The 12,560-nt window shown below is 44.3% G+C and overlaps 1 protein-coding gene across 1 annotated transcript in view; it reads left to right on the top strand.

The window, feature by feature from the left end:
- Nucleotides 1–10,063, top strand: part of col5a1 (procollagen, type V, alpha 1) — a gene marked incomplete at its 5' end in the record, with an annotated part of 67,311 nt that extends 57,248 nt beyond the window's left edge. Inside the window, 9 exons of the mRNA XM_079235249.1 lie at nt 73–126; nt 213–248; nt 363–416; nt 499–775; nt 2,851–2,963; nt 4,363–4,431; nt 4,490–4,558; nt 6,754–6,987; nt 7,108–10,063. Coding sequence (XP_079091375.1) covers nt 73–126; nt 213–248; nt 363–416; nt 499–775; nt 2,851–2,963; nt 4,363–4,431; nt 4,490–4,558; nt 6,754–6,987; nt 7,108–7,254 — 1,053 coding nt within the window. The 3' untranslated portion in view covers nt 7,255–10,063. The remainder of the gene's footprint in view (nt 1–72; nt 127–212; nt 249–362; nt 417–498; nt 776–2,850; nt 2,964–4,362; nt 4,432–4,489; nt 4,559–6,753; nt 6,988–7,107) is intronic.
- Nucleotides 10,064–12,560: the final 2,497 nt, after the last annotated feature.

Here is a 12,560-nt window from a genome sequence, read left to right as displayed (position 1 = left end):
GGCCACACATCCGGAGGAGGAGATGCTTCTTCCCATAGATTCACACTCTCCATTTTCCCTTTTTCCCTTTAGGGTATTTCAGGTCCATCGGGTCCACTCGGTCCCCTCGGTCCTCCCGGATTACCTGTAAGACTCCTACAAATGTATTGTACCGCTTGCATGTGCGTAACACCTGAGCCAATATTGATTACTCTGCATATTTGTGTCTTTAGGGTCCTGCTGGTCCCAAAGGAGCTAAAGGGTCGTCGGTAAGCGCCTCACTGAACGCTGCATCCAACAGAAACGGTCACAAGCATGAACCATGACACCTTAAATCAGTTGTAGTTCAAGGTCAAGCATTGTTTCTAATTTCTCCCCCACAGGGTCAAACCGGACCAAAGGGAGAGACCGGTACATCTGGGCCTCCTGGTCCTCCTGTAAGTCACAGCCTCCCTCGACTATCTCACATTAACTCTGAGTCATTACGTAATCTCCCTCCCCTCGTCTCCTCCGCACCAGGGCCCTCCCGGCGATGTCATCCACCCGCTGCCCATGATGAACTCCATGAAGGGCCGAACTCGCAGGAACATCGACGCCAGCCAGATGTCGGACGACGCCGCCGCCGGCGGAGCGGACGCCAACTACAAGGACTACGACGACGGCATGGAGGAGATCTTCGGCTCGCTCAACTCCCTGAAGCTGGAGATCGAGCAGATGAAGCATCCGCTGGGGACGCAGAACAACCCGGCCCGCACCTGCAAGGACCTGCAGCTCTGCCACCCCGACTTCCCCGATGGTTCGTATGGCGCTGCGTCTGAAATGAGGCGCGAGGTCTAATCCTTAATTACTCCACTGAAGCGGCTGTTATCAGACAGCAGCTCTCTGGAGATGCTGGAGGGGAACACACATGCACACATATATACATGCACACATACACACATATATACATGCACACATGCACACATATATACATGCACACATACACACATATATACATGCACACATACACACATATATACATGCACACATACACACATATATACATGCACACATACACACATGCACACATATACACATACACACATATATACATGCACACATACACACATATATACATGCACACATACACACATATATACATGCACACATACACACATGCACACATATACACATACACACATATATACATGCACACATACACACATGCACACATATACACATACACACATATATACATGCACACATACACACATATATACATGCACACATACACACATGCACACATATACACATACACACATATATACATGCACACATGCACACATATATACATGCACACATACACACATATATACATGCACACATACACACATATATACATGCACACATACACACATATATACATGCACACATACACACATATATACATGCACACATACACACATGCACACATATACACATACACACATATATACATGCACACATACACACATATATACATGCACACATACACACATGCACACATGCACACATACACACATGCACACATACACACATATATACATGCACACATGCACACATATATACATGCACACATGCACACATATATACATGCACACATACACACATACACACATATATACATGCACACATACACATACACACATGCACACATATACACATATACACACATGCACACATATACACACATGCACACATATACACGTATACACATCACACATGCACATACACACACATATACACATGCACACATGCACACATATACACATATACACAACACACATACACATATGCACACATATACACACATGCACACATGCACACATATACACATGCACACATATACACATTTACACAACACACATACATATATGCACACATATACACACATGCACACATGCACACATATACACATATACACATGCAGACATACACACCGACAGACATACACACCTACAGAAATACACACATACACACCTACACACATGCACACCGACAGACATACACACCTACACATGTACACACACACCTACACGTACATGCACACCGACATACACACCTACACACATACACATGTACACACACACACACACACACACACACACACACACACACACACACCTACACTGCAGTATAAACCCCCACATTTAGTCAAACCCCTAAAAGGGTCAGAGTCTGGCCTGAAGTGTGTCCTGTTCAGTGTGTAGTTCAACTAAAGCTCGGTACTGTATATACAATTATATTTTGTTAATATATTAAATCGTTAAAGTAATTTTTTCTAGCAAAAATGCCAAATTTGTCATTTGTGGAGAATAGCTGCTTATCTTTCCCTCATGTGACAGTGAATATAATATCTAGACTGAATAATCTGAATAATCTTGAATCATTTGATTGAGAAAGTAATATAGATCTTTCTTTAAGAATAATAATAATCATTAGTTGCTGCTCCAAATACCAACCGTTGATCATCATTAAATGCCACAGTTTCAATCTTCCAGCAGCTAATACATCAACGCTTTGTAAGCCTTGTAATTGTTTCTATGTCACCAGTAATTGTATTCATATTTCAGTGTAATATTCCATCTCTAGATGATGATGATGTTGTCAAGCAGCAGAAATCAGAAGATGGAAGTTCGCTAAAATATCTAAAAAGACAATATCATACAGTGTGGTGACTGTTAGGCAGAATACAGACCGATTGTGGAGACGTGTGAGACACGTGTAGCTCAGCCAGACGTTGCCTTGACCTGAGGAGTTCAGTACAGACTTCACATCACACACACCACCCTGTAATCTCTCTTTCTCTCTCTCTCTCTCTCTCTCTCTCTCTCTTCACCTCCGTCTCTGCAGGTGACTACTGGATTGATCCCAACCAGGGCTGCTCTCGGGACTCCTTCAAGGTTTACTGCAACTTCACAGCGGGAGGCGAGAGCTGCATCTTCCCCGATAAGAAGTCTGAAGGGGTAAGTCTGGTACACACACACACACACACACACACACAGAGTGGAAAGTCATGTTGAGGATGTGTTACACAGACATGTTTGGACTCTTGCCAGCAAGATGATGTTGGAGAAAGGAGCACCACTTGCACTATTCTCAGCCTGCAGTTTGCAGCTTGATTGACGGTGAAATAAAGTGTTTTTCCTCCTCACGTCTGGGACCGACCGCTTTGCATAACGTATAAATAACTCACACAATGCAAGACATTAACAGCACCTCTATTGTCTCTGCTCATGTACCCACATAATTAGCTTCTGTACGATAACGTGTGTGTCGTTAAGTGTGGAAATGACGCTGCAGGACTCCCTGCGTTCACCACGAGCGGCCATGTTTTTAGTTGTTAGCCGCGGGGAGACAAAGCCCTCATCCCAACACACCCATGCTATTGTTTCAGTGACATTTTTAGACGGAAGGCCATTAAGGAGCCGTGACAGACACACTGCAGAGGATCTCCGCTTCATTAGCGCCAGTGTGTGGAGAGACACCGGGAACACGCCGCCTTTGACAAGTCGGGGTTGCGTAACAGCGCGGCGCCGCGCGGCCGTTTTAATGATGGCGCTCACCGAGCCTCAGAGGAGCCGCGGCTCGCTTAAGCTCAGAATAATGAAGCCGGGTGACGGGCTGACGAGGAAGGAAGAAGACGAAAAAATCCTCTGCTGTCAAGTCTCTGCGCGGAGACCTCGAAAACACGGTTATTATGGGATGCGCTCGCAGTTTGAGCGCCGTCCACGAGGCCAGTCACGAACTCACGGAACGCTGAGGGAAAGAAAAAGTTTATATATATTTTCTCCACGGCCCCGAAATCCACTCAAGGTCACCTTCAAGGCAGCGTGGGTCTGACGTGCTCCGCCTCCCGGCTCATCATTCATTAGCGCATTAAGCGATTGGCGACAGTTCCATATCAAACCCCGCTATCTAATTACAGGCGGATCCATCATTGTCGCGGCTGAGATCATTAGAGCTGCGCCCTGTTGGCCCATTCACAGCTTTTAATGGCATAACAAAGTTAGTGCACCGTGGCTGCGCCGCACTAACGGCGAACAGCAGGGGTGGAGGCCGCGGATACGAGCTCCTCGCAGGCCATCATTGCTTAATTAATCACTGTGTACTCATGAATTTTTCAGCAGCAATGAGCTGCCAGCCACAGTTGGTACTGTACTGTACAAAATGGCTTTAATGGCTTACTTTAAACGTCTTCCGCCCCGGACCGGTGGGTCCTGGTGATCTTGCTGAATGCCGTTTCAGGTCCGGAAGGCGACCTCGAGGAGGAAGAGGGGAGGAGACGGGATGATTTTCTGCCAGATGTGTTTCCTTTCTTTAACGCTGCTGTTTTTGCCTCCTCTGTCGATTCCAATCCCCCAGGCTAGGCTCACGTCCTGGGCCAAGGAGAACCCCGGCTCATGGTTCAGTGAATTCAAACGTGGTAAACTGGTAAGCCAGACTCCTCAGAGTCCCTTTCTCTCTCCTGAACGCCTCTTATATTTTACAGAGCAAAATGGCAAAATGGCCCAAAGACTCGCCAGGCACATGGTATAGTCACTACAAGAGAGGTTCCCTGGTAAGTGGCCCCGCCCCGCGGCACACAGAGTCCTGGCCCAGGCCGGGGCTCAGCATGGTTCTGGTTCTGCTCCACAGCGGTCTTTGTCTGCGTTGTGGGGCTTCGACTGCGGTGCATGACGGGGCGATGGAGGAGAGGTTGGTGGAGACATTTGGAGTTTAACTAAATGGAAACACAATGCGGGGTTTCTCTGCACTCTGCCACACCTCTGCCGCATCAAGAGAGCGCCTCCTGGTGACTGTGTGCCTCAGCGCGCCCATGACTCAAGACAACAGCGTCCACCTGAGAGTGAATACATCGCTTAGCGCTCCCCTTCCTTTACACATTACAGCAGGTAGTGTAACATAAGAATCAGCCCCTCTCTCGTTGCCAGTATCCCCCTTAAACAGCTCTGAGTCAAGCGGGTCAGGCACTCAGTCACCACCCAAGGGGCTTCTGGGTACTCAGCCACTGTTGACTTGCGGCCGTGATGATGAAGAGGTAATGTTTTTCGGGCTGGATCCACACACACGCCGGGTGGGGTAAATGAGAGAAAGCATGGGAGCGCCCGGCCGCTCCGATGGATGAAAGCAGCAGAACGCGACGCCGACACTCAAGGCGACGCGTCGCACAGCGAGGTCTCCGCCGTTAAAGTCACACCTCGGGGGGTCAAGTCAAGTAGCCGATCGGCTCCATCGGCACGGCATCTTTTTTTTTTTTGCAAACAAAGAGATGGAGAAGACGACCCGCCGCCTCGGCTCACGCGGCGCTTTGAGTGTCGGCGCTCTGGGTTTGTATGTGCATGCAAAAGTCGAGAAAAGACCACGATCAGGACTCAGGGGCCGGTCTGCTGCATGCTGGATGCTGCATGCTGCATGCAGCATGCTGCACGCTGCGGATGCTGCATGCTGCGGATCTGCATGTGCTCGACTCTCAGTAAGTCCCGTATGTCTGACAGAGGAAGCGACCATGTGGATCTAATGGCTTCCTGACGGTTGGTATGTAGATAGTCACGCCAAACATGAAGCAAAAGCTGCCATCTTATCAGTCAGGAGGACGACAAGACGCTGTCAGTTTCATGGACTGTATCTCCAGAAAGAAGTGTGCGGAAAAAAATATATATCTAGGTTAATTATAGGTTAATTATCCGGCAATTAACATATCATTACTCAACACATCTTCTATTAGGGATGATTACATTTTCATGTGCATACCATAATTTGCTCACATTGGGTATATATTTTACATAATTACAGAATCAACATTTAAATTAGATGTTTAGTTATGCTTATTTTCTTGTACTTTGATGGCAGAGTGTTCCCACATTGAGCTTCAGGCGTTAGTCCAGGAATGCTCTGCGCTCTTCTTCCCATCAGTAAAGCTTCACCTGGTTGTTTAAGAGATATGGACTTTGTTCCATGCTCATTTTCACACATGTTCATACATTTGCACATTATAGGAATAATTTAACATCTTTTATTCAACAAAACCCCCATGAAAGGACCAAAGCCTGCAATTAAGTTATTCTACTCACAAGAATTCCATTGCCCCAAAATTATAATAAAAAAATGAATAAAAGCACAGTTGCTCTGGCTAATGTGTTCTTCCATTAAAATTAAAATAGGCCCTGTAGTTTATTAAGTCCTTTAATTATTAATCCACAAGTCCCCAAAAACGCTCTTCTTCCTCCTGTATGAGGAACATTTGCTATAAAACTACAGTGGCTTGCTGTTTAAGGAAATTATAATTGTATTTATTATTTTATTGTAAGTACATTTGCAGCCTGTCTTCATTAGGAATGAATGGGCGTTGAGCTCAGTGCACAAACAAGGCAGGTAAGTGTAATTTGGTCTTTTAATGGGATTTGTAGACAATGAGAGAAATATCGAATCACCAATAATAATAATAATAATCAGGTAAAAATGCCGTCCTGTATCGTCTTAAGATTTTGCAAACAAAGCTCAGTTAGTTCAGTCTGTGAGCATCACGATATATTAACAGATATATACAAATTACTCGTCATAACTTTAATCAAAACGTCTCCCGAGAGACAGAACCGCTCCGTGGATCTCTTATGGGATCTCTTATGGGATCTCTTATGGGATCTCTTACGGGATCTTCAGGCGGCTCCCGTCGGCCTTCCTCTTCCTCCTCCTCCTCTTCCTCCTCGTTACTCTGACGCTCAGCTCCGCCCGTGTTCCTCTTGTTTCCCGCAGCTGTCCTACGTGGACGCGGAGAGCAACCCCATCAGCGTGGTCCAGATGACCTTCATGCGGCTGCTGAGCGCGTCGGCCCGGCAGAACATGACGTACAACTGCTACCAGTCGGTGGCGTGGCACGACCAGAGCCCCGACAACTACGACAAGGCCATCCGCTTCCTGGGCTCCAACGACGAGGAGATGTCCTACGACAACAACCCCTACATCCGCGCCGTGGTCGACGGCTGTGCGGTGAGTCAGAGCGAAGTGTGTGTGTGTGAGTGTGTGTGTGTGTGTCCTTTGATGCAGCTCGAGCCCTGCAGAAGTGTGTGTGTGTGTTATGTCTTTCACACTCCTCTCTCTCTCCCGCAGTTGAAAAAGGGTTATGAAAAGACGGTACTGGAGATCAACACGCCGAAGGTGGAGCAGGTGCCGTTTGTGGACATCATGTTCAACGATTTCGGCGGCTCCACGCAGAAGTTTGGATTCGAAGTGGGCCCCGTCTGTTTCATCGGCTGAGACTGTTTTTTACCGAGCGAACGGAGAACGAACGGAAGAAAGGAAGAAAGAAAGAAAAAAGCATAATATTTTGTTTTCTCAGAAAATAAAAAAATATCAAAAAAACATTTGAAAAAAAGAATAGGACAATTCTATTTGTAAAAAAAAGTATCTTTTGTTTCCATAAAGCAACAAGTATGATGAGTAAAAATGAAAAAAATCGAGTCGAGAACGCAGTGAAATTCGAGATGGAATACGAAATAACCTTGAAAACCTCAGTGTGCCTTCTCCATCACATGCACGTTTTGAACCTGGAAGTCAGATCCTGCCTCCTCCACACACACACACACACACACACACACACACACACACACACACACACACACACACAGCCCCATGTCATCACACAGCGAAGGCGGCCCTGAGAGCTGCGGCGGCGTCGTTCACGCGGACTCCTCTTGATTTGCTCTTTTCTCTTCTCAAGTTCTGATCTCGTGTTTTTCCCCTCGTCTCCCTGGCTTTTTTTGTTTTCCACTTGTCTTTTGTTGGTTGGTTTGCTCATTAGCTAACGGGAGCTTTGTTTGTGCATAATTCTCTCCCCCGTTCCCTTGGAATGGACCTTATATATATAAATATATATAAATAATTTTGTATGTTTGTAAGTACATTCTGTATATTTTTTTTCTTCTTTTTCCTGGTAATGTTTATTGCTTCTGGCTTCAAAACATGCATGTGACTTTATGACATTGTGAAGTAGGAGACGATGAATACGGGGGGTAACATCTAAAAGTGTAGAGATATATCGAAATGAGGAAATTCGACTTGTAAATTGAAAAACAAACAAAAGAAAAACATATTTGGAAGTCCTGTCTTGTTGCAGTTGTGGAGCACACCTTGTTGTAATTTAAGAGCAGAATGGAAATAAAAGCGGAAAACAAGCTCTGTGATATTATGTGACAGTTTGATTTGAACAAAACCAAAAAAAAGAATACATTCCTTCTTTTGTGCCGTCTGAATAGAACATCATTAACTTAATAAACAGCTTCTATTTTTTTCCTTAACTACACATCTATCTGACTATGCAGTGATGATGATGTCACATTTGAATGAAAAACACAAAGAAATCAAAAACCTAGGTGCTATTTTCTCCCTTCTGTGGTGCTACATGTATTTTTCTTTTTTTTCTATTGTTTGAATGAAAGGAAATTTGTGGTGATGATATTCCATCACCGGCGGCCCCGACTCTTAAACCCCCGCACATCCGACGCAGGGGGATCTTTGCTGCATCCATTTCTTTTTGTATTGTTTTTTTGTATTGTTTTTTATGCTCATCGGCGGTGTTTGCATGCTCTCTACGTATCCGCTCACCGATCAGTGCAGCATGGCGGCGGCGCGCGTTATCTTTTGCTTCAGATAAGGAACTTGTACCAAAGTGCTGGAGCGACCAGAGGAAGCTGAGATGGCGCTGTTGGCGTTGCACATCGCTGCTCTTAAGATGCTGCATTGTGGCTCCTAAGATGCTGCATTGTGGCTCTTAAGATGCTACATTGTGGCTCTTAAGATGCTGCATTGTGGCTCTTATGATGCTACATTGTGGCTCTTATGATGCTGCATTGTGGCTCTTATGATGCTGCATTGTGGCTCCTAAGATGCTGCATTGTGGCTCTTATGATGCTGCGTTGTGGCTCTTATGATGCTGCATTGTGGCTCTTATGATGCTACATTGTGGCTCTTATGATGCTGCATTGTGGCTCCTAAGATGCTACATTGTGGCCCCTAAGATGCTGCGTTGTGGCTCTTATGATGCTGCATTGTGGCTCTTATGATGCTACATTGTGGCTCTTAAGATGCTACATTGTGGCTCTTATGATGCTGCATTGTGGCTCTTATGATGCTACATTGTGGCTCTTATGATGCTACATTGTGGCTCTTATGATGCTGCATTGTGGCTCTTATGATGCTACATTGTGGCTCTTATGATGCTACATTGTGGCTCTTATGATGCTACATTGTGGCTCTTATGATGCTGCATTGTGGCTCTTAAGATGCTACATTGTGGCCCCTAAGATGCTGCGTTGTGGATCATCTGTGCCGCGTCACACCGATGGAGTTGACAGGTGGACATGTTGTGCTCGGGCCAAAGCGGAAAACAAACACAAAAAGGGATACGATCCAAAGTTTTGTTTGGATGAAACCCTAAACTCTCACACCAAAAAGGTTTTCAGGTATATATTTAGCTTTAAGTGCCACGGTGGCTTGAGATATTTTATTTTATTTTGTACTTTTATGGGAAGCAACAGTAGAAGCCGGTCACTAAATTAGCCAGATACTATTTTTTTTGCCCTTATTTGTAACTATGCACTCTCTTTGCTTATGACCACTATATCTACCACAGAATTGTTACAGCCCTTCATGCATAGGTTTGGTTTGTTTCCTTTATTTTAATTTTTTTTTTTAATCTTCAAATATGTGACTTGAACCATTTCTACTAAGATAACTCAATTCGCTTGTAGATCTTTGGCTTTATTTTTCTTTGGGATGCAGTACGGCCGCATTTAACACTTTCCTCTCAATAAAAAAAAAGGAGAAACAAATATTTTTTGTACATTTCCAGAACCAGCAGTGATTCTGCCATTTTGTTTCGTTTCAGTTTGTAGATTTCCGTCTGTCTGTTTGTTTGTTTGTTTGTTTGTTTTCACAGTTTTGTCAAACCTGTGTAAGGATAAGAGGATAGAAGTTATATTGGTTTTTATGTCAATAAATTCAAGTTTACTGTGGCCATCCACTCTTGTATGTCTTTTGAAGCATTAAAATATCTGTATGCATGAAATTGTAAAGTTTTTTTCTCTTGTTATGATCTCCGGTCCTCGTTTTATTCATCGGGACGCGACGCTTCAAGTCCACGATTGTGAAGTGGAGAGAAAGTGATGAAAACCTGTAACTCGACCAAAGCCGATGTTCTTTTGTAGTATATTTATTGTATTATTTAAAATAAAAAAATAAATGTTAAATGACACCATAGTTTAAGTGTAAGAGGCCCCCTCTTTACGTGCACACCGGGAAACAAAAGGTTATATATTTACCACATATTATTGTTGTAATTAATTATGTTATTTTTTCATCAGCTCCTTTTTTAAATGGAGCCTTTTTGGGATGCGTTTTTTGAACCACATTTAAATATGTGTGTGTGTGTGTGTGTGTGTGTGTGTGTGTGTGTGTGTGTGTGTGTGTGTGTGTGTGTGTGTGTGTGTGTGTGTGTGTGTGTGTTAGACTATATAGCTGCTAAATGAATGAGAGCTAACAGGTAAGGCTACTATTAATTCACCACCATGTGTGTTTAATAGTGTTAATACACAACTCTTTCTCTACATGAAAGACGTTCTGCAGCTCGGGATCGAACACCCGGTCCTCCTTTGAAGGTCCCCTCCAGCAAAGACGGCTCAAAGAACCTCCCATGGGATGCTTTTTCTGGACGGCTAATGTGCACTTCTATCTAACATCTACACCGCCTGCAGCGCATTATGAGCCAGGAAAGATATGTATAATACGTGTGATGATGTAATTCATGCAAACCCTCAGTGATCATTAAAATAAATAAAAGTGCTTTTGTTTTTAACCCTCTCATGCACCACTAATTTCAATAATCAGTCATCCTGAAGGCTTTGATCAAATCTTGGGCGGTGATGATGACTTGAAGCACTTGAAGCGTCTCATTAGTAGAAAACCTTGCACACGGTGCACGTTAAGCAAGAAGAAGAAGAAGTTGGTGAGCACGATACCGTTGATCAATATTTAATGCAGTGTTTACAGGACCATCAGAATGCATGGATTCCACTGAGGTGGCATCCTGGGTGGATAAAGCAGAGACCCGAGCTCAACTACTTGCAATGCAGGGACGATAAGTGGGGCATCAACACGGGTTGAGGATGGGAAGAGGAAGAAGAAGAAAAACATCAGGTATAGGGATTTAGCTGTGATGTGTCACAGGACCACAGCAGCATCCAGGTGTGTGAAACATTTAAGGAGAGCAGATTCAGGACTGTGAAGAAGTCACTTCGGGACATGCAAATGTGTTCGGAGGATTTACATCTCGGGGATTTAGAGGGGAGCAAAGGAACCAGCCAGGTGTGCGAAGTGGGACTGAGCTGCCTGAGGATGAACCTGCAGGGTATCAGATCCCTTCCTTAAGCGTTATCCGCATATTCCACACTCAGAGCATTCATACAGCAGCGTCTGTCACAGGCTTGAGTTTTTGTTTTAGCTTCCCTGTTTTATTCTTCACTTCCTGCCTTTGTCATGTCTGCCCCGCCCCTAATTTAATGCACCTGTGTCTAATCACCTGCACCTGCCCAGTGTATTAAACCCTGTTTGTCTCCTCCATCTGTGTATATTGTTGTTTATATGGATGCTTTGCCCCACTGGCTAGCTCGTAGCTAACTCGCGGCTAGCTCGTGGCTAACTCGCGGCTAGCTCGCGGCTAGCTCGTAGCTAGCTCGTAGCTAGCTCGCGGCTATCTCCTGGCTAGCTCGTGGCTAGCTCGTGGCTAGCTCGTAGCTAGCTAGTGACTAGCTCGTGGCTAGGGTTAGGCCAGCGGTCCCCAACCTTTTTTGCGCCACGGACCAGTTTCGTCTGAGACAATAGGGTGTCAGGAGACAACGGCACCCGATGTGTGTTCTGTATGTCCAGTCTACTCATAACTTAAACCTTTAGTCCAGTCTACTCATAATTTAAACCTTTAGTCCAGTCTACTCATAACTTAAACCTTTAGTCCAGTCTACTCATAACTTAAACCTTTAGTCCAGTCTACTCATAACTTAAACCTTTAGTCTAGTCTACTCATAATTTAAACCTTTAGTCCAGTCTACTCATAACTTAAACCTTTAGTCCAGTCTACTCATAACTTAAACCTTTAGTCTAGTCTACTCATAATTTAAACCTTTAGTCCAGTCTACTCATAATTTAAACCTTTAGTCCAGTCTACTCATAACTTAAACCTTTAGTCCAGTCTACTCATAACTTAAACCTTTAGTCCAGTCTACTCATAACTTAAACCTTTAGTCCAGTCTACTCACAATTCAAACCTTTAGTCTAGTCTACTCATAATTTAAACCTTTAGTCCAGTCTACTCATAACTTAAACCTTTAGTCCAGTCTACTCTTAACTTAAACCTTTAGTCCAGTCTACTCATAACTTAAACCTTTAGTCCAGTCTACTCATAACTTAAACCTTTAGTCTAGTCTACTCATAATTTAAACCTTTAGTCCAGTCTACTCATAATTTAAACCTTTAGTCCAGTCTACTCATAACTTAAACCTTTAGTCCAGTCT

This window comes from Taurulus bubalis (assembly GCF_910589615.1).
Source record: "Taurulus bubalis genome assembly, chromosome: 19".
Classification (NCBI taxonomy): domain Eukaryota; kingdom Metazoa; phylum Chordata; class Actinopteri; order Perciformes; family Cottidae; genus Taurulus; species Taurulus bubalis.
Note: the sequence above shows the minus strand (reverse complement) of the source record. Positions and strands in the feature narration are given on the sequence as shown.